General features: G+C 37.8%; 1 protein-coding gene across 3 annotated transcripts; it reads right to left on the bottom strand.

Moving 5' to 3' along the window:
* Positions 1-348: 348 nt before the first annotated feature.
* On the bottom strand, positions 349-21,762 carry pcbp2 (poly(rC) binding protein 2). 3 transcript variants are annotated; one of them, XR_007898366.1, is made up of 13 exons: positions 21,579-21,762; positions 20,818-20,957; positions 18,396-18,428; positions 18,167-18,283; positions 17,337-17,468; positions 17,076-17,204; positions 10,719-10,793; positions 10,576-10,617; positions 10,312-10,384; positions 9,714-9,769; positions 1,514-1,683; positions 835-1,372; positions 349-464 (listed from the first exon to the last, which is right to left on the bottom strand). XR_007898366.1 is itself a non-coding variant. In XM_051709046.1 (12 exons), the coding sequence occupies exons 2-12, from the start codon at positions 20,908-20,910 to the stop codon at positions 1,336-1,338; spliced, it is 957 nt and encodes a 318-aa protein (XP_051565006.1). In that variant the 5' UTR covers positions 20,911-20,957; positions 21,579-21,762; the 3' UTR covers positions 349-1,335. The 3 variants fall into 3 exon arrangements, 2 of the variants coding, with proteins under 2 accessions (XP_051565006.1, XP_051565007.1); XM_051709046.1 differs by having other exon boundaries at positions 349-1,372; XM_051709047.1 differs by lacking the exon at positions 21,579-21,762 and adding an exon at positions 21,289-21,571 and having other exon boundaries at positions 349-1,372.
* Between the last annotated feature and the right edge of the window lie 5,460 nt (positions 21,763-27,222).

The following is a 27,222-nucleotide window of genomic DNA, read 5'->3' as shown; positions in this document are numbered from 1 at the left end:
CACTCCACTATAGCTCATTATCATTCTATAATATTTAATGCATTTCATAACGGAAATGAAAAATCCTAGGTTTAAGGATCTGTCCACATCGAATAGACTGTCAATATAAAAACTGGATAAGAAACAGGTCCCAAATGAATAATGTTCAGAGGTATTGTCAAATGAAAAATGGTGTAGAACCACAGATACCCTTAAGAACTGGCTGTCTTTGCTGAAAAAAATTAAACTAAAAAAAGGTGAAGAGGTCTGAACACTTTCTAAAGGTAATTAGTGTATTTTATTAGATGTTAAAACAACAACAAAACAATTGTGATAAACCAAGAAATGAAAACACAGGACACAATTCCATAGTTTCAGCATTTCATGTTTTAATTTTGCATGTTTAATTCTTCATTCCTGCTGCACTCCAAATCTACAATATTCTGAAAACGTGCACAAAAAAGGTTTTTAGGTTTTCCTTCCTCCTGCAAGAAATAAACAAAAACAAAAAACAAAAATAATACAAAACAAAACTATTACTCAAGCAGAGTAGAGGAAACTAGTGTTAATTCTAGAAAGTTTCTTCTAGTCATGTCATTGTTCAGTAACTCAGTCGCATCATATAAACTTGACAATTTGGAATCCTCCGGTCTGGGCTCCACACCACAAGGTTAAAAAAAATATTCTCTATTCTCTAAGAAATATTTTCAACTCATTATTATTTCAGTAATGTCATTTATGCAGAAACTACAGCGATACTCATCTCTCATCCCTCCCTCTAACAAAATCTCCTTCAGGATAAAAAAAAAAAAAAAAAAAAAAAAAGGAATGACATATTCAAAAGTTAATAGTCACCTGAAACCGATTCAAATGGATCTGATGCAGAAAAACAAGAGCTCATCTTCTTAAGCTCATCTCAGATTTTAAAACATCTGTAACTTCCTAGAGTTAAATTAAAATAAATAATGTTCAATACAGGGAAAGCATTCAATCTATCATAATTAGTTGCTCTCTTTTTTATTACTGTTTTTTTTTCTGTTTTTATAAGAAAAATCTGGCATAACAAAAACATATGTCTTTTCAGATTTTTCACACTTTCTCCACTGTCACTTTCTTGTGGTAATGTTAACTGACAGAATATGCATCAAAGGAAAAACAAGACATTAAAAACTGTACGCAAAGGGATTTTAAAAACATTTCCATGAAATAAATAAATAAAATACTTGTGTATATCCATGAAGCATAGCTCGGGTGGGTGAAAGGAAAGGATAGGTTGAGAATACTTGGTTTCTTTTTGCACTTAGTGTAAATGTGTGATGGAGGAGGAGTAAAGGGGCGGTGCGGGAGCGGAGAGCATTAGTTTGCAGCCAGTCCTGTTGCCTCAGATGAGAGTCTAAAACCACAAGATATCAATCAATGAAAGCTGTTTACATGTGCAAGACACAAAATGTAAATGTGTAACAACTGACTTCCACACAGCAATGCATCTTAAGGCAAATGTTAAAGCAGAGCTGGTTGTGTATGTAAAGGTTACCGTGCGTTGATGAGGTACTCGGCCAGACTTATGCTGGCTGGCGAACCGGTGATGGTGACCTGCCGGTCAGTCGAGCCCTCCACGGGGTTGGCGATCTTAATCTGTGCACCTGACATCTGACGAATCTCATTGATCTTGGCACCTTGACGGCCGATGATGCAGCCAATCAACTGTCAGATTTGATTAATTTAAAATGATTAGCAAAGACATCAGGTCAAACAAACCTTTAACCCTTAAATGCATACCTCAACTCTTTAGTGACATGGGACCAGTGTTGGGTAAGCACGAGTAATTTACTAATCGAGTACTTGTTCTCCACCAACTATTCAACTATTAAGAACACCACTCGAATTTTGCAAAATGATTTTCCTTTGCACATTTTTCTGTCATACGCAATGCTGAATTATACTGTGCTTTCCCTCTGCATCGCTCACCAAATATCAGTTACAACTGAGTTCACTGGGCAGTGCTGTGGATACGTGTCGTCAAGGTGTTGGTTGAGATTGCGTGTGCTTTAAGGCCAAGCCAACTGCAGCAAAACTTGCAGTATTTTGATTCTTATTGAATTCTAATCTATTGGTGTTTGACTGTTGTTAGAGTCATGCATACCAACTAATGAGGATCTGCTTTTATGGTGGAAAGAAATTGCGAAGCGGTACAAGAAACTCTGAAGCTTATCAGACCAGTATGGGTGTATGTACATGAAATCTCTGAACAAGAATCTCTGAATAAAAACATGTGAAACAACAAAAATGCAATAGTCTTTATGTACACTCAGAGTTTATATACACAATGCATTCAGAAATTACAGTATTCAGACCATTTTTTCCCCCACATTTTGTTATGTTGCAGCCTTATTCTAAAATGTTTTTTAAAAAAAAAAAAAAAAATCACATCAATCCACACACCATACCCCATAATAACAAAGCAAAAACCAGATTTTTTTTTTATAACTTTCCAAATTTATGCAGAAAATCCCCAAATCGAGGTGTGCTTGTCGCATCATACGAAGTACTGAGTTTGGGGTCTGAATACTTATTCCAATGTGATATTTCAGTTTTTCTTTTAATAAATTTGCAGTTACCAAAAATCTGTTTTTTTCTTTGTTATTATGGGGTATGGAGTGTAGATTTATGTGAAAAGAAAATAATTTAAATCATTTTAGCATATGGCTGCAACAAAAATGAAGGGGTCTGAATACTTTCTGAATGGACTGTATATGTGCATTACTCTGTGACACTGCCACATTAAGGCTATTTACTTACATGCACACACAAGTGTTTGCTACAATCAAGGAGAGAAAAGTGTAAATACATGTTAAAGTTGTTGCTGTAAGCAAGTTATGCTGTATGCATGCATTAATGCATGTTAATTATGTCCTGATCTGTGTTCACAAACAAAAATGTTTTACTAGAAAAAAATTGAGTTGGACTTCATATAAATAATTTACTTACAAGTTTAAGTTTATTTCTGGGACTTTTATTTAAACTGTTTTTGCTTCCTGTTAAGAACAGGAAGGACTCTTATTTTGAAACAGCCTCATGGCTTATCAGGACATGGGGTAGCCGTTTTGAGGAGAGAGTCAAAAGAAACTGGAGGATTACCTGTGTGGGGGCCTGCTGCCAGTATAAACAACTTTTCTCTTTCTTGGAATTGACTTGTGGATTAAGCTTTGTGGATTACTTGAAGCAGACCTTATTTCCAAGAGAAGACCATTTTTGGTGAGACTGTTTTTTCCATTTTTCTATTACTGTTGTTGGCCAACATGTTTGCATTTGGAACTTGTTGAAAAAATTATGCAATTTGAGAAGAACTGAGATTTTTGTTGGACTCTGGGATTTAATCATTTATTACTCATTTGGACTCACTTACTCTATGGGATATTTATAAATATATACACTTGTTTTGGTTTATGGTGCTGTATGTTTGTAGTTATGTTGCAGCATCATCAAATGTTTGTTCATTCTTATGTGCCACCTCATGTGTTGTGTTTACCAAGTTTGAACAATTTGGAACTGTTTGCACTACCCCAGATTCTCCGAACCTTTGAGGTAACTATTGAGTTTATTGATAAAGGTAAGCCCAATTTGTTACAGATGGTGGCCCATACGGGGAGATTTCTGTAAAAATACTGTGTGTATTGTTTCATTTTTACATTACAAATGGCTAAAACGGATTCCTCTATGGATAATGTTTCCTCTGATAATGTTAGGGATCAGGCTGAATCAACCCCTGATACTCTTCCTGATACAGTGGGTGGTGCAGAGTCCCTTCCCTTCATTCCTGCTCCTGGAGATACTAAATCCAGTTCCAGTGATTTAAATCAGTTCACTGTTGAGTGATATGTATAGTGATAGCCAAGCTGAGGAGAGTGAAGATGAGCCTCCAGTTCTGAACCCTGCTGGAAGTATGATTGAAAAACTTGGATCAGAAGTATCAAGTCTCACTCAAACCGTCCAAACATCGCAGACTGAGGTAAATTCCCTAAAAATGACTTCATATCATCCAATGAAAGTTCTGTAAATAGAGAAGCTAGACTCCATTGAACAATGATTTACAGATCTTGAAACAATCAATGCAAAGATCTTTAGCTCATCTAGAACAGGAAGTCATAAGCTGTCTCCAGAGAAGGGATGAGACATTGGAAAAAGAAAATTCCCTGCATCAGAAAAACCAGCACCCCAGTATCACAATTCACTTTGTCACACCCTTTCTGACACTGCCAACCAAAATGTATCCATTCCATCTGCATCTTACCCCAACCCTCCAATTAACTTGGAATTCCCCACTTTTGGAGAAAAGAGAGAACCATGTGATGTGCTGGAGTTTGAGAAATTTGAAAATTTCCAGACATTGAGATACCTATTAGATACAGAACTCATAGCCACACTAAATGCTGTTCTCATGAGATCTGCTATAAGTTGGTGGACGGCCGAAAAGAAGAAGATTCATAATTGGGCTGAGTTTAAAAGGTCATTTATGGCAGCTTTCCTCCTTACTGACAACCTCACTGAGGTAGAAGACCAACTGAAGCCATGGTTTAGGGTCAAACCAATGCATTCAGGACTTTGCCTATGACAACAGAGCAATGTGCTTGAAGTGGAAGGCTGACCTCCCAAAAGTGGAAGTCGTGAGGGGAATCTTGAACAGTAACTCTTCCCTGGTAGGCAGTCTGAGGGGCGCAGTGCATACTGTAGAACAGCTGGTAAAGGTTGGATCCATGGTCGAAAGATACCTGAACTCAAAGAAAGACTATTGGGCCAAAGTCAATCAACTCAAAGCCCATGAAAGAGGGAGGAGTGCCCCAGCTAGCCATAACATTACCACTAAAACCCCTGGTACTCAAACTCACCATGTGTCCCTAGTACAGTCTACTACTCCTCCACTGCTCAAATCTGCCATTGGAGTTTGTGGATTCCAAGTGGAAGCCATTGTTGACACCGGTTCCACCTACACTTTAATGCAAAACAACTGTGGGAAACCCTGGCGAAGCCCAGTGAGAACCTCCAGAATAGTTCAAGCAGGACTTTTGTATTAGCAGATGGAAAGGCACACACATCAGAAGGCTAAGTCTCCATGTCATACGAATATCACAGACTTGTGTGGACAGTGGACACATACGTCATGTCTGACAAAACAGCTAGCTTTTCCCCTCATCCTTTGTCTAGACTTCCGAAGTCGAACAGGCGTGTAGCTGAACATGGCAAAATGGAGCTATGGACTTATGATTAGAGGAAAAACTAATGTCTTCCCTTTCCTCCAACAGCCACTGTGGGGACAGCCCTGGATCCAGCAAAAGGAACATGCAACCTCCCTGTATATGGCTTTACCTCTAGAGAAACCTGAGGCCCTAACATCAGCCAAAATACATAGTGACATGATAATGAGCCATCCTCCAGAGGTACAACATATCTTGCATGCTTGGTCAACTGTCTGTTCCGACAAACTGGGACGAACAAACCAGACAACACACCACACCATAACCACCGATGATGCCCCAATCTGGAGTAAAGCATATGGAGTCTCACCCCTAAAAAAAGATGTTATTAGAGTGGAGATCGAAAGGATGCTCCAGGAGGGCATTATTGAACCATCACAGTCTTCTTGGTATCTCCAGTGGTCCTAGTCTCAAAGTCCAATGCCCATAATACACGATATACTAGAATCATTACATGGATCAAAATACTTCAGTACTCTTGACCTGAAGTCAGGTTATTGGCAGATGAAAATGGAGAGGAGCAGTAGGGAAAAGACTGCCTTCATTACCCCCTTTGGTCTCTCTAATTTTTTTGACCATGCCCTTTGGTCTCAAAAATGCTGGCGCCACCTTCCAAAGACTAATGGAGAGAGTACTGGGAGAACTGAGAGGACGCATTTGCTTTGTGTACATCGATGATATTGTGCATTCACCTACCAAACAACAACACCTGGAAGATCGAGGCAGTTTTCTGCAAACTCAAGAACTCCAACCTGACCTTGAATTTGAAGAAAAGTAATTTTCTCAAGACAGAGCTCAAATTCTTGGGACATGTCATTTCAAGGAAAGGGGTGGAGGTGGATCCTGAGAAGGTTGCCGCCATCACTGATTATCCCACTCCCCAAGGTCTCCTATCACTACAGAGATTCCTAGACCTGGCGGGGTGGTACCATAAATTCATCCCTTTTCTGAACTTGCTGCTCCACTGAACCATCTGAAGTGGAAAGGAGATGAGTGGAAATGGACCAGTGAATGCCAACAAAACCTGGACAGACTCAAAAACACTGCAACAAGCACCTGTGTTAGCACAACCCAACCTTACCCAGCAATTTCAAGTGCAAACTGATGCTAGCGCGGTTGGACTTGGAGCTGTACTTGCCCAGAACATCAATGGTGATGAGCGCGTAATTGCTTACGCTTCAAGGAGCTTAAGAGAAGCTGAGCTAAACTACTCTACATCAGAGGAGGAGTGTCTTGCAGTCGTATGGGCTGTTGAGAAGTGGCACCATTATCTGGAAGGAATTCCCTTTGTGGTGTTCACTGACCATGCTCTACTGTCATGGGCCTTCAACTCTCCGAAAGCCACATCATGGCTCACCAGACTTTGAGGTTGCAGCGGTTTCATTTCCAAGTTCAGTACTGGAAGGGATGGATGAATGAATGTGGTGCCAGATGCCCTATCAAGAGCTATCCAGGACAAAGCCATCATAGCCATGTGCATAGCAGAAAAATCCACCACATGGAACTCTGATCTGCCTTCAACGCTGGCTGAGATAGCTTTAGCCCAGAGCAAGTTAACGAGATGGAGATGATGGGAAAAGTTGGAACTAGGGATGATGAGGAAGACCGAATAAAGTGGAAAATCCAACAAGGTGTGTGCCAAGTTATGCCATATGCTGTAGGCACCAAGTACCAAATAGTCGTGCCAAATTCTCTCACACTGACTTTCATTTTATACTTTCACACAATCCTTTGGAAGCCCATCTGGGGAAGATGAAAATGCTCCTAAAAATCTTTGAGGTTGCATGGTGGCCAGATGTGCGCATGGATGTGTGGAAGCATGTAAAGGAATGTTCAGTGTGTCAGCAATACAAACCCTCTAACTCCAAGCCCCTTGGTTTCCTACAATCTACTGAAATAAAAGAACCTAATTACATGTTGGGTATGGATACCATGGGACTTTTTCCCAGGAGCAAGAAAGGCAACATCTTCCTTTCAGTTGTTGTTGACTATTTCACCAAGTGTGTTGAACTCTTCCCAATGAAGGACAGCAAGACCCCTTTGAATTTGCCAGATCCTAAAGGACGATATCTTTACAAGGTGGGGGGTCCCCTGATTGTGGACCCCAATCTCTTAGTCAGCTCATAGTGGATTTCTGCAAGAAATGGGGAATCACTCAGAAACTCACAACCAGCTATTATTCCCAAACAGATCTCACAGAACTAGTCAATAGGACTTTAAAGACCATGATGGCATCTTATGTGGGAGAAAATCATCGAGAATGGGACAAGTGGGTTTCTGAGTTTAGATTTGACATTACCACCACCAAACATGAATCCACCAACAGAACTCCTTCTGAACTTGCTCTGGGAAGACAACTGAAGGGACCCTTAGAAAGACTGATACTCCACTCTGCAAACCTCAATAAACCATCTTACACTGTAATGGAAAGACAACAACTCAACGAAGTACAGAAATCTGTGAGGAATGCTCAACTGAGACAAGCCAGTCACCGACTCTGTGACTGCCACATTAGGGCTATTTACTTGCATGCACACAAGTGTTTGCTGCAATTAAGGAGAGAAGAGTGTAATATACATTAAAGTTGTTGCTGTATGCAAGTTAAAACTGTTAATTTATGTCCTAATCAGTGTTCACAAGCAAAAATATTTTGCTGGACTTAATTTAAATAATTTACTTACAAGTTTGAGTTTATTTGTGGAACTTTTGGGGTGCTTTCACACTAGCATTTTTGGTGCGCACCTGGGGGTCGAATGACGTTCGGTTCATTTGGATAACGTGAACGCTGTTTTCCAAACTCTGGCGCCCACCCGGGAACCGCACCCGGGTCCGCTTGAAAAGGTGGTCTGGGGTACGGTTCATGTGAACTCTGGTATGGTTCGCTGCTAATATGAATGCAATCGTACCAAATTGCGGAAGTAAACCGCTTGTGATGACGTATAATTCGCATCTTTGCAGGCTCGCGATTGCAATTTCTCCTTCCTGCTTGTGTCCAGATACACCACCTTCAGAGAGCAGCTCACATTCTTCACATCTCTTGCAACACAAACGCTAATATTCATCACATCATTGCACATTCAATGCATCAGTGGGAGATAAACACAAGTGTTGTTCTGTGCATGGCAATTTTTCGTGATAAATCCAAAGAGACAAACTTTAATACTGCACTTAACACATTGACGTCTTCGAGTTGTTACCTAGTTAAAGTGGTAAACAGCTGCCGCTTGTACTCACATTGATGATGTAATCGGACTGCGATTCAGACAAATAATATGTGAATACAGATCGGCATGGGCAGCGGGAGGGGGAGGAAATGAACTCTGGTTCGGTTCAAGCAATCGGACCAAGTGTGAAAGCACCCTTATTCAAACTGTTTTTGCTTCCTGTTAAGAACAGGAAGGACTCTTATTTTGAAACAGCCTCATGGCTTATCAGGACATGGGGTAGCCGTTTTGAGGAGAGAGTCAAAAGAAACTGGAGGATTACCTGTGTGGGGGCCTGCTGCCAGTATAAACAACTTTTCTCTTTCTTGGAATTGACTTGTGGATTAAGCTTTGTGGATTACTTGAAGCAGACCTTATTTCCAAGAGAAGACCATTTTTGGTGAGACTTTTTTCTTCTTCCATTTTTCTATTTCTGTTGTTGGCCAACACTTTTGCATTTGGACGTTGTTGAAACTTTTTTGCAATTTGAGAACTGAGATTTTTGTTGGACTCTGGGATTTAATCATTTATTACTCAATTGGACTCTGGGATATTTATAAATATATACACTTGTTTTGGTTTATGGTGCTGCGTGTTTGTAGTTTTGTTTCAGCATCATCATACATGTTTGTTCATTCTTATGTGCCGCCTCATGTGTTGTGTTTACCAAGTTTGAACAATTTGGAACTGTTTGCACTACCCCAGATTCTCCAAAATTTTGAGGTATGAAACTATTGAGTTTATTGATAAGGGAAAGCCCAACTTGTTACAACCCTAATGCCATCAGTATTGGTTTCTATGTAATCTCTGGGTGAGTGAAAATGTTTATTTACTGTTATAAATTGTTTTTTACTAATGCATATTGTTCAAAATAAAGCATAGTTTGTTAAAGGTGGCTTTTTTTTTTTTAAACTGTTCTTGGTAATGTATTTGAATAAAACAAAATATAGATTTCACATACATTTTATACTTACAATGTACATGTACATGTTGTTGTACATACATTTCAATTTATGAGTAATCTGTTACTAATTTTCTGTGGGTTAAAAGTGTATGAGTACAAAATTACTTGATAATCCCCATCCCTAGAACTATTGTGAAAGAAAATTATAACAAGTACAACACATGAACAGCATGATATGGCTATTGCCATTTGGCTATGTCTGATACGCAACAAATAGCAACATCCTAACTTCAAATAAAACATTCAAGCTTCCAAGCATCTGAATCTTAAGATGGCATCATGTTTGTTTCAAAGGTCAATTAAGCAGAAACTCACATCATTTGGAATGGTCAGTTCATGAGAGCCTGTCTGTGCAGTGGCATCCATACCAGCTGCAGAGGAAAACAGTCAATGAAAGAAAACCTTCAAGCCAATAATGCATTACAGTTGAATAAATGGGATTTAAAGCTGAAGTGTGTCACTTTCCATGTTATAACACTTTCTCCTACTAAGCTTAACAGAGACAACAATAAGCCATTTGTTGGTTGATTTCCTCAAAAACACTATCTAAAGCACTATAAAACGTTGTTTGTTTTGAGCATCCCAACCTCCTGACACAACAACTCTGACTCAACCAATGGCGCAAGTTTGGGGTAGGACTATCAGTTTGTTCAAACAATGGCAAGATGGCTGTTTGAAAACTTTGTTTTCAGGAATGACCACTTCAGCTTTACGAGATGCCAAGTCCACACTAATACGTTTTTGTTTGATTTTGCTACACTAACACCTCATCCACACCAGAACGACAAGACTTTCGAAAATGCTCCCCATAACCGCATAATTTAGAAAATGATGTTAGAAAACTGGAAACTGAGGTTTCAAATGTAAACAGATTAGTGTGGATGATGTGGCCAGAGAAAATGTGTCCTCTCACCAGTGAACCCTTGGCTACTGGGAGCCAGAGGAAACGGACTCTGCTGCATTGCCAACTGGTGAAGTTTAGTGAGCTGTGAAGACAGAAAAGAGCACATAAACAACCTGAATACTACACTACAGAATTAAAGATAATAGCTGAGCATTATGTTATTCGCAAGAGCTTTTTCAGGGTTTTAACACTGTAAAACTGCCCCGCATCGAAGTCACAAATGCAGCCCTGAATCAGCAGAGCTCACTTATTTAAAACAAAACTGTCTCTTACATCAGGCTGAGGAATGGCATGTTGTCCCTGCACCGCATATGCCTGTAACACACACACACACACACAGACAAGCACACACCAGATGAAACACTGATATATCACACAAACACAAAACAGCTGCAGATAAACAGGTGCACACACACCTGTCCTCCTGCAAAAATAACAGGCGATCCTGAGGGTTTGGGTCGGTAAGGGATGGTCACACCTTTGGGAGGGGACTGAAATGAGAAAAAACAGAGGGATGATGGGTATAATAATTATGCATCAGATTTAGCTTAAACAAGCAACGTAAATTTCAACAGATCTGAGAAAACCGCATCCACACAAGCAACCCTCTAGACACATTGGAGAGAATTGTCACTTTTTATTTTTTACTCGCCAGTCTTTTGACATGACATGTAAGCTTAAAGCAACTGAAAACTGAAAAAGATAAAAGCAAAATGTACCTGTCTGAATTACTCTTTCCGGTATTCAGCTATATTAAAGCAACTTCACATGAGCAAGACTGCTGTTGGTCACGTATAAAAGCACAGCTGTGATTCGGCTGTAGACAGTATGCAGTTAAAGGATTATTCAGGGTTTAATACAAGTTCAGCTCAATCGACAGCATTTGTTGCATAATGCTGATTACCACAAAAATGGATTTTGACTTGTCCCTCCTTTTTTTAAAATAAATTAAAACAGGGTTACAGTGAGGCACTTACAATGGAAGTCAATGGGGCCAATCTGTAAATGCTAAAATGCTTAAAGTATAGCCACAAGACAAAGGATATGCTTGTTAACATGATTGTAGTGTGATAAAATCACTTACTAACCTTTTCTGTGTAGTTATATTTAGTTTTAAAAACTTAGTTGCCATGACAACGTGATACGTAAACCCTAAAACTACTGTAAAAAAAAAAAAGCAATGATTTAAACAACTTTACATACATTAAGTTTTAACAGAATTCTTAACAGAAAAGGTGCTTTTATAAAATTATAAGCTTCACATTTCTGCATTCAAACCCTTCAAAAAATGGCCCCATTCACTTCCATTTTAAGTGCCTCACTGTAACCTTATATTTGCCTTTTTTTTTTTTTTATATAAAGAAGAGGGTTGAAATAATTTTTTGTGGTAAATCAACATTATGCCACAAATCCTGAATTCATCCCTTTCATGTGCCATTGCAAGGCTTAATAAACCATTAAAGCATTCATTAATGAGATTTCTTGGCTGATGGAACTATTCTGCAATTGCCTGAAGTATTTTATTGCTCCACAAAGGTAGATACTTTTCTAACAGGCATTTAAAAAAAAAAAAAAAAAAAAAATGAATAAAGGCCAAGCATAGTAATAAATCGTTTATTTTACCATCTTTACATCCCTGGTAATTTATTATTCAATGTAACACTCTCTAAATCAGGGGACTGTTTTAATAATAAAAAAAACTGTCACAAAGCAGGCCAGTTTACTTATTACATTCTCAAGACATTACCCGTTTACACGCTAAAAGGGTCATGATGCGGGTCTCGTCAATGGGTTGGCTTTCCATTCAGCACACAACTGAATGAAACAGGCTACATGACTATGATAAATTATTACTGCAAGAGTTAGATTCACATACAGGTGTGAGGGACTTCAAAATTTCTAAATTGCACAAATAAAACAAAATTTAAAAAAAATACATATTCGTCTCTCACTTGTCTTCATAAATTGTAATTCTTTACCTTATATTACACTAAAAAACTAAATTTCCCTGGCTTGAATAGCTAATGCACATGCGCATTCTCGAGTTGATTGACAGGCAATGTCTGTATCTAAAAGGTGATTGGCTCTTTTACCTATAAGGCGGGACTTCCTTTCTACATCCATGGACCATTGGGCACTAGAGCTCCTTGGGTGGGTCTTCCAGTTTCGCCCATTCATTTGAATAGAAGTGGTCCATCTCTGCTAAATAGTCTCTGACTTGAGCACATCTGTTAAAGGTGCACTCAGCAACTTTTGTCTTTGTGTCATCTTAGACTTACACTGACGCCTAGTGGCTTGGATGCAGTATCATTTAAAATCAATAGTTTTCAGTTTCAGATGCTATAGTAGAAAGTATTCATTCATTCATGATTACTTTAATCAGTGAGTGAAAGTGTCCAATAACAGTACGGTTACTGAGATTAAGAAAGTAGTATTCAGCTGGTCATGTGATTCTAACATGGCAGCCCCCATTTGTGGACCCTCTCCATGTAGAATAAAACAGCTTTTATAAGGTTACTGATATGACTGGAGTCTTCATTTTAATGTGAGTGCTCATGATTTCCTACATACAGTATATTGCAAAATTACAATTCATGTCTTTAGGAGTTCAACTTTATTTTTTAAGAGAAAAAAAATTACTGAGTGCTCCTTTAGCTCCGAGCACGAGAAGGAATGTGTGCGTTTTTAAACAAAGAACTGCTCTCAAAACACTAATACTAGCTTCATGGATGCTCAGAGTACGTGTAATACACTACAGAGAACAGAGCTGCACACATACTGTAAGCACAGCGAGCAGCACTTGCAGGATATTTATTCATTTAATTAAATTGCAGCTCTTGGTGTTTGATAATCACATTCTCTCTGGTGCAGATCCAGCAAAAGCAACTGACTGCTTTCAGTTTACACAGCCCGGATCAACACCTGCTTTTTTCACGGCTAGACCGTCATGCAGAATTAGTGAATCAGTGACAGTTTTGATCCAGGCTGATATAATCCATGTTTCAGAGGAAGATCTATGAACGCTCCAAAGGAATATGCACTTCACAGGAAGAAATCGCTGGATTTGCACGAGTTTTGCAAGGTTCGTTAATTACATTTTAGATAGATATTGAACCCTGCACAAAATATACAAGTATGTGTGAGAACTGCTTTTTCTTTTGTAGTTTAATCATCACACTAGGCCATGTCACAATTTGATTTTAATTCAATACACCTTAAATGTCTCTGTCTTTCGGCAAATGGGTGATTCTCACGAAAACTGTAGTGGTACTATATTACTCCAAAATAAAAAATTATTTCTTCATTTTCTGTATGCTAATACAGACCCCCCAATTCTCAATACCACAATGCAATTTTTTTTAATTTAATTATGAAGTATTTATACAGTACATCAAAATAGTTCTCCTTTGATACAGCCTTTAATTTTGCTCATTTCAATTAGAAAAAATAATCAATGAACATGTAAATCTTGTACTGTAAATCCTTTTCAGTGTAATACAGTAAACAATTATGGTTATGAGAATCATCATTGAAATCAATGGGAATAGTCAATGTAAAATGTTCAGATGCGTTATGTTAATGAGAATTGAGGTAAAATGTTTCAAAGTGTCCCGAAAATAATGACCCAATGCAAATTATCTTAATGGTCCTAAATGTAGGCTTTGTTTTCTTTATGCAAAATATAACTTCATATCTTTTTCTGTATTTATTTGGGAATAAATATGACCAGAACATAATTTTGACAGGTTTCGTAAGAATGACCTACATTTAGGAGCTCTGAAAATTGCAAATTAAGATTTTATACTAAAGATATTTATACTAAAGATTAGGGCTGGGCGATACGGCTTCAAAAATTATATCTCAGTATTTTTCTGCCTATTGACAATATTCTATATATCTATATTATATATCAATAATTATGGATTTGCTCTGAAATGGCTCAAAAGTAAAACAATTTTTAATCAGAGGAACCATAATTTCATGCAAACAGCCATTGCTGCCAATTAGATTCAATATTGTAAAGGCATTAAATTAAAATCTATTTAAAAATAAAAAAGGCATGTTTCCCTACAGTTTTGCACTAAATGAACACAAGGGAAAATGAGATCTAATCATTGTCATTGATATGCACTTTTATATTTTAAATCCAATGATACATAGTAGCTTAAAAAAAGCATTTTTACCTTAATATATTTACCAAAATTTATTTGGTAAATGAACAATGTGTGCAAAAACTACACTTATTTTTTGAAGATTCCGGTTGAATATTGCAAGATACTAATCATTACTGTGGGACCCAGTCAAGTTTATTATTATAATACTGAATTATTATAATTATTTTGCAGATTAGATTTGTTTTATTTCAAAGTAATATATTTCTTTCCTATTTACTTTACCTTCAGCTGGAGCTTTTATTTTGACATCGAAAGTGCAGTGTGTAGTTTACAATGCACCACATCTGATGAAGCACTGTTGTCCACTCCTTTTCTGTTATACTCTGCCACCTTTGTAGATTTGTATAATAACTTGCAGCAGTTACTAAAGTTTGAAATTGCATTCAGTACATTATATATTTCACAATGCATGTGATCTGCTCTAAAAGCAGTAAAAACACGCATGAGTCCCACGTGCACAGAACAGCCCGTCACCCATTCTGAAGTGCACACGGACCATGTTTATCTGTCTTTTATCACAGCCCATTGCAATTTTATAATCACATGTGACCATATTGCCATTTTGGTGTTATTTTGATTATTTACGCTACCCAGAAGGATAGCGAAATTAGTCTACTGATGTGCTTTTTATTAAACTTAGAGGCCCTATTATGCTTTTGGGGATTTTACCTTTCCTTTTGTGTGTAACATAGCTCTTTGTGCATGTAAAAGGTCTGCAAAGTTACAAAGGACAAAGTCCACGCAAAGGAGTTATTCTCTCCCACAGACAACACTGCTCAAGAACTACAAGAAACAGCTGGATTGTAGTCCAGCTATTTCTTCCGTTAAGTATTTATATCACTATGTAACACATTTGCATAATGCCCGCCTAAGGGCTACTTTGGCCCGCCCTCAAACAATGTAGTTATAGCAGAGGCCAGGATGAGTTGGGTTTGTGTTGTCGCCATGTCGAGAAGACGCTGTTTTCTTCACTGCGAAAGCAAAACCTCTAAGGACTTCCAGAGGCAGACGAATTGAAGTATCAGTGGTTAAAATGTATTTTTACCATTATTCCTCAGCAGTACAACCACAACCAATGCCGGATTTTCAAGTCGGTTACCCCTGATAGATGGTGCAGTTCCCACTTTGTTGGGCCAATCTGGCGCTTCAGGATCACAACTTGTAAGTATGCTTGATTATTTGTGGATTTATCTGCTACCAAGAGTTCAAATGCGGAGTTTTGTGTTGTAGCTACGGTGTACACCCAGTGCACAGCTGTAAGTCTCTGCTAACCTGCTAGCTAATGATATTGTGTTGAAATAGTTTTGCTAATCAGCTGCGGGTCCACTTTTACCTACAATTGTGTAGAATTATGCAGATTGTTTGTCATTCTTAATATCATGAATAGTGATCAAGTGTGGAGATGGATTTCTTTTTACCAACGGTCATTTTATTTATGCAATCCACGGTAGTGCTAGGCTAACTTGCTATGTAAAATTATTGTTTTGGTAAGGGTTTAATATTCAGCTGTGGGCCGGCATTTACCTAAAACTGTGTAACAAAATGGTCGATCTCAAGAGTCTTATATAATCACAAGCTGTAATGTTACGGCCGCTATCCACGGTAGTCCACGGCTAACTTGTTCACTAACTCTCTAGTACTGCCAGTAATGTCCAACCGGGAGTAAGCCTCTGTTCTCCGTTCATACCTCAGGCGTAAAAAGTTTGGCTAAACCCATTCCAGCAAAAGATGACTAACTTAGATGCACTACATGTCTTTTACTTGAAGCTTTGTTAGGTTTACAATAATCAGTGTACTTGTAAGTAAGCTACTAAATTAAAACTTACCATTGTGAAACGTCATGCTCAAGCCGTGCTTGCGAAGGTGGTTCGGGCTGATCAGCTTGTTCTTCCAAACTTTCATTATTTCATTCATTATCTGACTCGGGCTAGAGCTGGTACGGCAAAAACCGACACCATTGTTACCATAGTTACAGTAGTGTTTACAGCTGCTCAGGAAGACTCAAGAGCTGAAATTCGGTTATGGTAAGGGCCGTTATATTTCTGACATGCTCTATGCGATTGACCAATCACAACAGAATAGGCCAGCTGACCAATCAGAGCAGACTGGGCTTTGCAGAAAGGGGAGCTTTAAAGAGACAGGAGGTAAATCAGAGCGTATCAGCCAGATCATGAAGAGCGGGGAAAAGAAATGCACAGTATGAGAAAAATAATGTGTTTTTTGAACATTAAAACATGTAAACTTATTCTAGCAGACCCCCAAAATTAAATTATGAACCTGTAAATTAGCATAATATTTATGGCTCTTTAATAGCCAAATAAAAAGCACATTAAAATTATCACTATATTGCTTACCTTTATAGTCACTCAAATTATTGCGATAATATTGTGAATATTCGAAATATCGCCCAGCCCTTCTAAAGATATTTAACAACACTAAATTTAAGACATTAAGACTTTTCAAGAACCCGTGGAAACCAATTAATGATGACAGTTTTCATTCTGCAAACAATCCCTTCAATCTGTGTACACCATTTCTACAAATCAAAAGCCAGTGAGCTAATGTGAATTGAGGCCAGTGTGTGTGTGAGAGCGTTACCTCCAGCATGACCACACAGATCTGTTTCACACACTCGATGATGGAGAGTGGTGTTCCAGCGATAGTGATGGCTCTCTCAGTAGAGTTAGGCAGCATGTCTCCAGCCACCTGTACCTGAGCTCCTGTCGACTACAAAACACAGGAAAGAGCTTTAATATTATGCCCTTGAGTTCCCCTCAGCAAGAACTAGAGAACAACAGGGTCAACAACATGTAAATGAATCTGAATAAAACTTTATTTCAAACACAAATTAACACTAACCTCCCTGATCTCTTTGATCTTGCAGCCACCCTTGCCAATGAGCGATCCACACTGGCTGGCCGGCACCACGATTCGCAGCGTGACCGGAGGCTTCGAAGTGGCTGTGCTGTTAGACATAGAGCTGCTGATGTCCTAGTGAAACACACACACATTTTTCACATTTCCATACTCACACTGAAAATGCTGCCTTAGGAATAATTTTCACCAGTGATCATCTCATTAAAGACATTTCCCAGGTTTAATACAAGTTAAGCTCATAGTTTTTGTGGCATAATGTTGATTACAAAAAAATATATATATTTTGACTCATCTGTCCTTTTCTTTAAAAAGCAAAAAGGTTACAGTGGCACTTACAATGGAAGTGAATGGGGCCCACTTTTGGAAGGTTTAAAAGGCTGAAATGTGACTCTTCTGTTAAAACTTGTGTATTATATGAATGGCAAAGTTGTTTAAATCGTTGTTTTTACGTTTGTTTTAGGGTTTACGGTTTTGCATCATCATGGCAACAAAGTTGTAAAATTGGCTATAACTTTACACAGAAAGGGTAAGCGAGCAATTTTATCACAGTAAAATCATATTAAAACACATTTTGTTCACATCTTGTGGCTATCATTTTTAAGTATTTTAATGTTAACGGATTGGCCATATTCACTTCCATTGTAAATGCCTCACTTTAACCTCGATTTGGTTTTTTTTTTTTTTTTTTTTTAAGAGGAGAGCGACTAGCTGAAATTTATTTTTGTGGTAATCAAAATTATACTACAAATGCTGTCGCTTAGCTTGTATTGAACCTGGAATATTTCTTTAGAGTTCATGAAAGTAATTAGTACCTCCTCGAGTTTCTCGATGATCATGGAGAAGGCTTTGAAGATGGCAGTCGTGGGTCCTGCGAGGGTGATGATGCGTTCTGGGCAATTGCCTTCAGAAATGTTGATCCGAGCACCGCTCTGCAGAAACACAAACAAAAACCTTTTACAACTGGGTCTAAAGACAATTACATTAAATCTTGATAGTAATATTTTAAACACCAAAGCACACAGACTTCACCACATATCTCACCTCCTCTCGCATCTTCTTCACCGATTCACCTTTCTGAAAAACGCAAAAATCCATGTTGGGAATGGGAACACAAAACTACAGAACAATCAGCTAGCTTGTACCCTTCCCTCTTAATTTGATAATTTGTCACTCTCATTCTCAATCATCTTTAGAAAAAGCAAAATAAGAAAATTTGTACAAATACAGGAGAGTTTCAGCACCTGTGGTGTTTGGATCCCTATTAAAGCATTCTTTTGCATATGTACATTTTCTAAAATCCAAACACTTATTGCACTAACAGAAGAGCCAACTGTATTTTTGACATTATTGTTTTATGTTAATAAATAAAAGGTACATCTCTAGTTTCAACATGATTTGTACATCAGACCCTTTTTTTGGACAAGAAAAACTAGCTTTATACCATGTGACCCACATTAAGGTCTAATAGGATATTTAGATAACTTGAATACATAGACTTACAGGCTCTCCAATTTTGCAAAAATACCACAAAAGTGTTTTGTTTTCCAGTCTTTGGATTTTAATAGCATATAATGCTACAAGGGGTGCTTAAGTCAACTGATTTTAGAAATAAAATAATGATGCTACCCTCTTCTGAAGTTATTTTTTGACCTGTGGATTTGCTCCAAAATCATAGGTTTACAATACAATACTCTACAATATAATGGATTACCCACTAAATTTTGATACATGACATTTTATATTTTGGCTTTCATCAACATTCATGTTTGTCTATCAAAAGTTAAAATAAAAATTACAAAATGTTTAGGCCGGAGACCTCTGGTTGAGTTGACATGGAATGACCATGAAGGTGTTTTTAAAGATTTCCTGTTTGTGACATACCCAAAATTAAAGGCTTATAACTTGAAGAAAAAAACAAGGATGGTCAAGTGTTTGGTATAATTTTAAAGAAAATTTTTCACATTTCTTAATTATATAGATTGATAAATTCTGAGACTCTTAGCCTAAAGAAAATAACTTGAGCCAAAAATGTACTTTTTGTTCTTATTTTTCTGATTTTACATTATATATCTCTAGGTGTAAATAAGGTTGCTCTGAAAAACTGCCTTCATTTTGTTCCCAATCATGTCACATGTAACTGAGTAAAATTGTGTTAATTGGACAAAGCAATCAAAAATAATTTATCCTGGTGTCCAAAAACATCTCCAAACAACTAAAACATAATAATTGTACATAACTAGTTATACATGCAAATACAACAATTACTAAAAGGTTTATTCTCACTCCAAAGCATGCAGGCATGAGAAACAAGATCTCACTCAGTTCCATTCTGTGTCATTTGAGCCATCATTGAGTCTGTGTCATGTACTTGGTGCCATCTCCTGGTGGCCATATGTAATTAGAGTGAACGATCCTCTCTGCCCATATTTGGATGACTTCCACCTCTGATTGCAGTGACCCTGAATCCTAATACGATTGGTTTAGCATTCCATGATGCTGGACAAAGTACTACATTATTTCAGATGAAGTCATCTGATCGAGAAAAGCTAATGTGTTTTTAGCCAGATTATATTCTGTGTGCATATTGTGCTTTGTGTGGATTATCTAATGATCAATGTACCAGATTACATTGTGTGGGGACTCATTTTAAAGATAATCACCTCTAAGTAATGGTATGTGATATTCATGTTCTGTTTATTTTTCGTGAATTTATAAGCGAGAATGTGCCATAAAAGCAACACCTGTTTACATGTAACATGTATGTCAATGCCATATACTTAGCTATTACTCGCTATATTTTTGTCTATGAGTAAAATACATAGTATGGCTGTATTCTACTCTTCAAGAGCTTTCCAACAACATATGACACATAGCTATTTAATCAGTTTGATGTTTTAACCGATTACAATAATACGTGAAGTGCAAAATTATTTATAAACTATAAAAACTGAACACTTCTGATTTGTCTGCAAATTTCAAAGCACTTGTTCAGTTTTGGTCAAAAAGCCTACATGCATGTAAAGTAGAGCTCCTTAGCTTTAAAACGATACCTAATTTGTGTTGGTCAAGTGTTATTAATATTTTTATATTTTTTTCCTCGCGGGCCTGTCAGCGAGCAATCCAAGCTTAAAGGGTTAAATTTGTCGTGACAAAAATGTCACTTGCAAAAAATCTTAACCTAAAAAAGGCTTTATTTGATTTTGGAGTGAAAACTGAGCTGGACATGTTCTTGAGATTCACCCTTTTAATGCTTATTATTGTTGCGTGGAAGCAGGCATGTACAGCTATCACCGAGATGTTGGCTGTGTCACAAAACCAAGTTAAACCCCTCCCTAGACAGCCTTTTTGGCTGTTATCTGCACCTTCAGAGTCAACAGCATTTAAAGGCATCATAGGTAAGTTTTGAGGTTGCTCTATAATTCCCAAAATGCTTTCTCACTAAATTTCTGTTGTTCAAACCCACCTTCCCAATGATGCTGCCCACTTCTTTGCCGTGCATGAGCAGTCTGATAGTGAGTGTGACATTGAGTCCTCCTTCAATCACACCAGAGTCCATGATGAGCGATGAGTCAAGCTCTGGATCTTTGGTCACGGGTGATCAACCTGCCACACAACAGACATGCATTCAACATGCACACAAACAAGCAATGTCAGAATACATTATGCAAAATAAAAAGCTTAGGGCGTAAAACTCTTACAAAACAAGTACTGTGGTAGTACCATAGCAAAAAGTACTGGAAATAAGCATATTCATAGAGCATTATATTTACAAGGAACTCCATGGACTTACGAGTGTACATTAGAAAAATAAGAAATAAAAAAATAAAACATACATAACACAAGTCTCATCTAAAAATATGTTTTTCATTGCTCCTGATGCCAGTTATGCATATAAATATATCAGGTATTTGCGATAAAAATCCATTTAAATTACCTGGTTATTCAAAAATACATTCACTTCAGCAGGTTGTTCATCGTGTTTACCAGCTGCGTAACACGCTCAAATAACAGCGGATTGCTCTTTAAACGACACAAACCCGTTTCTGCCGCATAAACAGTGTTTATTTAATGATTTAAAGGCCACATTCACAGTGTGAATGTTTAAACATCGTGCAAAATCGCCAGAGAATAGATGCGCGTGATTAGCACGAGCGCTAGCGCTCTCCTCGCGCGGCCTACAGGCCCGTCGCGCTCATGGATGCGTTCAACGCCCGGAAGACTCACCTGACGCGCGAGGCGAGGCGGGGAAGGGATGAGGGTCCGGGGTCCGGAGGGTGAAAGGGAAAGGTTCGGGAGGGAGTTTTGAAAGGATTCGGGGAAGAGGGAAGACACGGCTGCGTGATCGAGCTCCACTCTTACAAAGACAACAAGATGAGTTCCAGTCACCTCTCACCCACGACCTTTCTGACGTCACTGCGCACTGACCCGCCCCTCACTGCTTACTGCGCAGTGTACGTGCTGCCTTAATATGGAGGACCAAGTCTGCCAAAATTAGAAAAACAAAAAGTACACAGAAATAAATAAATAATTTTTCAAATGTGACATTATACTTTTAGTTCCTTATTTGTGTATTTATTCATTTATTTCCACATTTATTTATTTGCTAATTTATTTATTTCCAAATGCATTTATTTATACATGTATATATTGCCTAGTTTTTTTTTTTTTTTTTTTTTTTTTTTTACACATTTATATATTTTCACATTTCTTTCTATGTATGATAATAAGATGGTGTGTTTTCTACTTCAGGCATAGCAATGGAACTCACAGTACTTCTGAGTAAAGTTTGGTGGTTGTAGTTGAAAAAATTAAATATAAGTCTACAGACTTGAAATATAGCTTCAGATGGGCGTGGATGTTGGTGATATGAGCTTGGGTTTATTAAAGGTTGGTGCCAAGGGTTTTATTAAGCCTTCAATTCAAAAATGAAAAATCAACTGCTTGTTTGTCAATCCATTAAATTTCTTGTATGTTCCAATGCAGTTTCTATTTGATCCCTTTCGCACATTCCATGTCCATTATGCTTTGCTGTAGTCAGTTGCCGAAGCTGGTGGTGACAGCATATACGAGAGCATCACAGGACAAACCACCCCAGCATATAGACGAGCATTCTGTTTTGCTCCATGGTCCGATCTCTGTTTCATAGAAATCGCAAAATATGGACTAGCTGCTATTAAAGCATGTTTTTTGTTGTTTTTTTTTTTTTTTTTTGGTTTTTTTTTTGTCATTTTGTGTTCATTTACTGTAAATAAGCAGATTATCACTGCATACTTATATACATATAAGTATATTTTTATTATTTTACTGTCTGTTTCTTAAATCTCTTACTTTGCATATACATGTTATCGTGGCGCCTGCAGGATTTAATCTGTGGTTATGCACAGGAACCTGGCCAAGTAAAGAAGTGTACCCTTACTGTCTACGGGGGTCCGGGTGATGCACCATCGGGATAATTTTTTTGCAAAAACAACACCAAAGTGTTCAATTCTGGTTACTTTGAGAGAATCATTTTTATATATTCTTCAGTGTGTGTACTGACATTTATGTAACTATTTGCTAAAAAAGCATTTCTAAAAGACTTCACGTAACACAGCACTAGTTGAAGTTTCTCAAAGTTACTACTCAACTTATTGTAGACATATCCAGTTCATCCATTGCTCTGTTTGATCTCTGTGTTTTACATGATCCAGAAACTGTTTTACTCCGTGAGAAACAATCTGAACTAAATCTCACTGGTGGCTACTTTTCTCAATTCTCACTTCTAGTGTTTATTTATTTATTTATTTATTTTTTTTCCAGATGGAATTATTTTTTAAGTATACAGTACAGCCTACATTATGGCTCTTCTTAATTCACTAGTTTCCAGCCAGACTTAATGAAGTCATGTGCTAACTTACATTTATATTGTTGTTCTTGGCAGATACATTAAACAAAAACGTAAACAGGTAGTTAAAAATATAGTTCACCCCAAAATTGTATTTCTGTCATCGTTCCTCAACCGTTCTCTGTTTTGTGTAGCACAATAGAGATGTTAGGCAGAATGCAAGTTTAAGTTACCATTCACTTTCACTGCATCTTTTTTCCATACAATGAAAGTGAATATTCAGACTAACCATCTGCCTAACATCTCCTTTTGAATTCCACAGAATAAAGAAAGTCATAAAAGTTTGCAAAAATTTTAAAATGTGAAGTGATGACAAAATTTTCATTTTGGGTGAACTATCCCTGTAAAATAGGCCACTGTGTTTCTCTATTTTAACATGTTCCTTTAAATCTCTCTCTCTCTCTCTCTCTCTCTCTCTCTCTCTCTCTCTCTCTCTCTCTCTTTCTCTGTGAAGACACACACATGCATGTTGGTGCAGCTATCATTATGAGGACTCTCCATAGACATAATGATTTTTATACTGTATGAACTATAGATTCTATCCCCTAATCCTAACCCTACCACTAAACCTAACTCTCACAAAAAACATTCTGCATTTTTACATTTTCAATAAAACATTGTTTATTATGTTTTTTTTAAGCGATTTGAATTATGGGGGCACTAGAAATGTCCTCATAAACCACATTTATAGCATAATACCCTTGTAATTACCAGTTTGTAACCTAAAAAAAGTCCTCGTAAACCACTTAAACCTGCCCACACATACATACACACACCCACACACACACACACACACACACACACACACACACACACACACACACACACACAGCCTCCTCCTTGAACCAGTCAGCATCAAGAGAGCAATGCTGAGCGATCCTCCGGCCGCAGAGAGACAGAAGTTTAGTGAAAATGAAAATTCTCTCATCATTTACTCACTCTCATGCCATTCCAGAAATATGGCTTTCTTTCTTTTGCAGAATGCAAATGAGGATTTTTAGAAGAATATTTCAGCTCTGTAGGTCCATACAATGCAAGTGAATGTTGGCCAGAACCGTGAAGCTCCAAAAAGCACATAAAGGCAGCATAAAAGTAATCTATAAGACTCCAGTGGTCTTTAGAAGTGATATGATAGGTGTGGGTGAGAAATATATCGATAATCCTTTTTTACTCTAAATCTCCACTTACACTTTCAGATCTGAAAGTGAAACTAAACAGGCATCACATGTGACTTTAAGTTGTGAAAGTGGAGATACAGAGTAAAAAAACACTTAAATATTGATCTGTTTGTCACCAACACCTATTATGACTCTTCTGAAGATATGGATTTAACTACTGGAGTCTTATGGATTACTTTTATGCTGCCTTTATGTAATTTCTGAAGCTTCAGAATCCGCCATGTCGGATCTCGACTAGGGCACCAAGTAAGCCAGAACCGTCACTGTTTATATAAGTGCGTGTCAATCATACTCGTGTTTTATACCTCAGTTTTCAGTATGTTTATTGCTTGGTTTGCATGTTGAGACTATTTTTGGTCGTTAAAGTTAGTATTTATGTGTCATTTCGCCATCGAGAAGTTCATTTGCTCACTGTGCGCTCACACTAAACTTGACAAGCATACGGAATGCTGCATGAGAGAGAAAGAGAGACGCGGTATGTGCGCCCTGACGAAAATTGAGAGTACTTGGCAAATTTGCAGCAAATTTTCCGCTCGCTATTTTCACACGCAAATGAGCTTTGTGGCAAACTTGCTGCAAATTGTCCATTATTGCCAAAGGTTTGCAGGAGGTTCACCATTACCGGTGAAGAGCTGCAAACTTCTGGCAAACATTTGTAGCAAAGCAAAAGCTCATTTGCATGTGAAAATAACAAGCGGCAAATTTACGGCTAGTTTAGATTTTTAATAAGGGCCACTTTACCAGAGTTAAAAATGCAGGTTAATGAAGCTATATGAACAGAGAAAAGTAGTATTGCCAGGAAATACTTAAAATAAAACCAGTATTGCCATGGCAATACTGGCAACGGCAGCTATGGATCACAAGATCATACCACTCGAAGTCAAAAGACAACTCAACCAACACATTGTGAAATGTTTCACTGTTATTTGTAAATTTATGTGTGTACTCCATTTTTTGATTCAGCATTTATTTTATATTGTGTTTTTTATAGCAAATATTCATAGTGATTCACTAGTAAAAATGCTTCTATATTAAACTGTTTTATAATGTAATGCAGATGTTTTAATTACAAATTATATAATCAGAATAACAATCTGAGTAAAATGTACTTGTATAAAAGGTGTTTTCCTTTTGCCAAATTATTACAATAAGGAATTGAATAGCCTTGTATGGCAGTGAGGTGTGGTCGACTGGCAAATCCAATCAAGAATTCATCAAATGGGGAAAACATCCAATTGAGACCCTGTACACTGAATTCTGTAAAAAGAACATTCTACAAGTTTACCTGCACATAATAAATAATGCATGCAGGGCAGAATTAGGCAAATATCCACTAATTATAAAAACACAAAATGGGCAATGAAATTCTGGAAACTCCTAAAACTCAGTGACCCACACTCATACCATTATAAAGCCCTGCAACACCAAGAATATAGAAAATAAACCAGCCCCCTCTCTCAGCTGGTCCAGAGCTTTTTTTATTTATTTACTAACATCTACTAACCCCTGTTACACTAAAGACCAGGACCAGAACAATATTGCCAAACTAAATAGAATAAACCAAATACAGTACAAATGAAACATAATTATATCACTTATAGGAAAACTGAAACACAATTATAGAGGAAAATGCAATGCTATCTGGCCCTGAAAATAGAATTTATCTATCTGTACACAGTGACAGATGAAAAACCACGAGCCACCTTGACAAGATACAGACTCAGTAGACACAACTTCACAATAAAAACACTATAGAAAAACTATAGAAGCACAATAGAAACACAACCTTACTATAGAAACACTATAGAAACACAACCTCACTGCCACAGAAAGAAAGGTTGTGTCTAAACCAGTGGTTCCAAACCCTGTTCCTGGAGGCCCCACAACACTACACATTTTGAATATCTCCCTAATCAAACACACCTGATTCAACTCATCAGCTTGTTGTCAGACTGAATAGCCAATCGATTCAGACCTCTTTGCTAACCTGTTTGGCCAACTCACTGAAAAGTACAGACTCAATAGAATGATTTATTTGTGAACTGGGCATCACTAGATCTGATTCTATGCAGCAGACTGAAATGTGGGACAAACATCAAGATCTCTCGGGACATGTTCGAGTCCAAGTCAAGACCGAGTCAAATTGTTCACGAGTCCTTGACAAGACCAAGACCATGAAAATCCAGTCTTGAGTACTACAACACTGGTGTGTAGCTTCTCATTTTTTAAACAACCATGTCAGAAGACGACTCCCGTGGTGTGTGTTTCAGAAGGGGCAAATTATTGGCCTGCATCATGCAAAGAATACAACTAAGGAGATTGCTGAAATCACTGGAATTGAGTTAAGAACTGTCCAATGCACTGTGAACCATCAGCTTTGCTGAAGAAATGTGGTTGGAAAAAAATCTTGAATGATCGTGATCGGAGACCACTTCAACGCTTGGTGAAGTCACATCGTAAAAAATTTACAGTAGAACTCCACACACACAGTGTGACAAGAATTTACAGGATTGGGACTAAACAGCTGTGTAGCCACAAGAAAGCCACTTGTTAGTGAGGCTAATTGGAAAAAAACAACTTCAGTTTGCTAGGGAGGATAAAGATTGGACTGTGGAGCAATGGAAAAAGGTCATGTGGTCTGATGAGTCCAGATTTACCCTATCCCAAAGCGATGGGCGTATCAGGGTAAGAAGGGAACCGCATGAAGCGATGCACCCGTCATGCATAGTGCCCACTATACAAGCCTCTGGAGGCAGTGTTATGATCTGGGGTTGCTTCATTTGGTCAGGTCTAGGCTCAGCAACGT

The sequence above is a fragment of the Myxocyprinus asiaticus genome, chromosome 10 (genome assembly GCF_019703515.2).
Source record: "Myxocyprinus asiaticus isolate MX2 ecotype Aquarium Trade chromosome 10, UBuf_Myxa_2, whole genome shotgun sequence".
Lineage (NCBI taxonomy): Eukaryota > Metazoa > Chordata > Actinopteri > Cypriniformes > Catostomidae > Myxocyprinus > Myxocyprinus asiaticus.
Note: the sequence above shows the minus strand (reverse complement) of the source record. Positions and strands in the feature narration are given on the sequence as shown.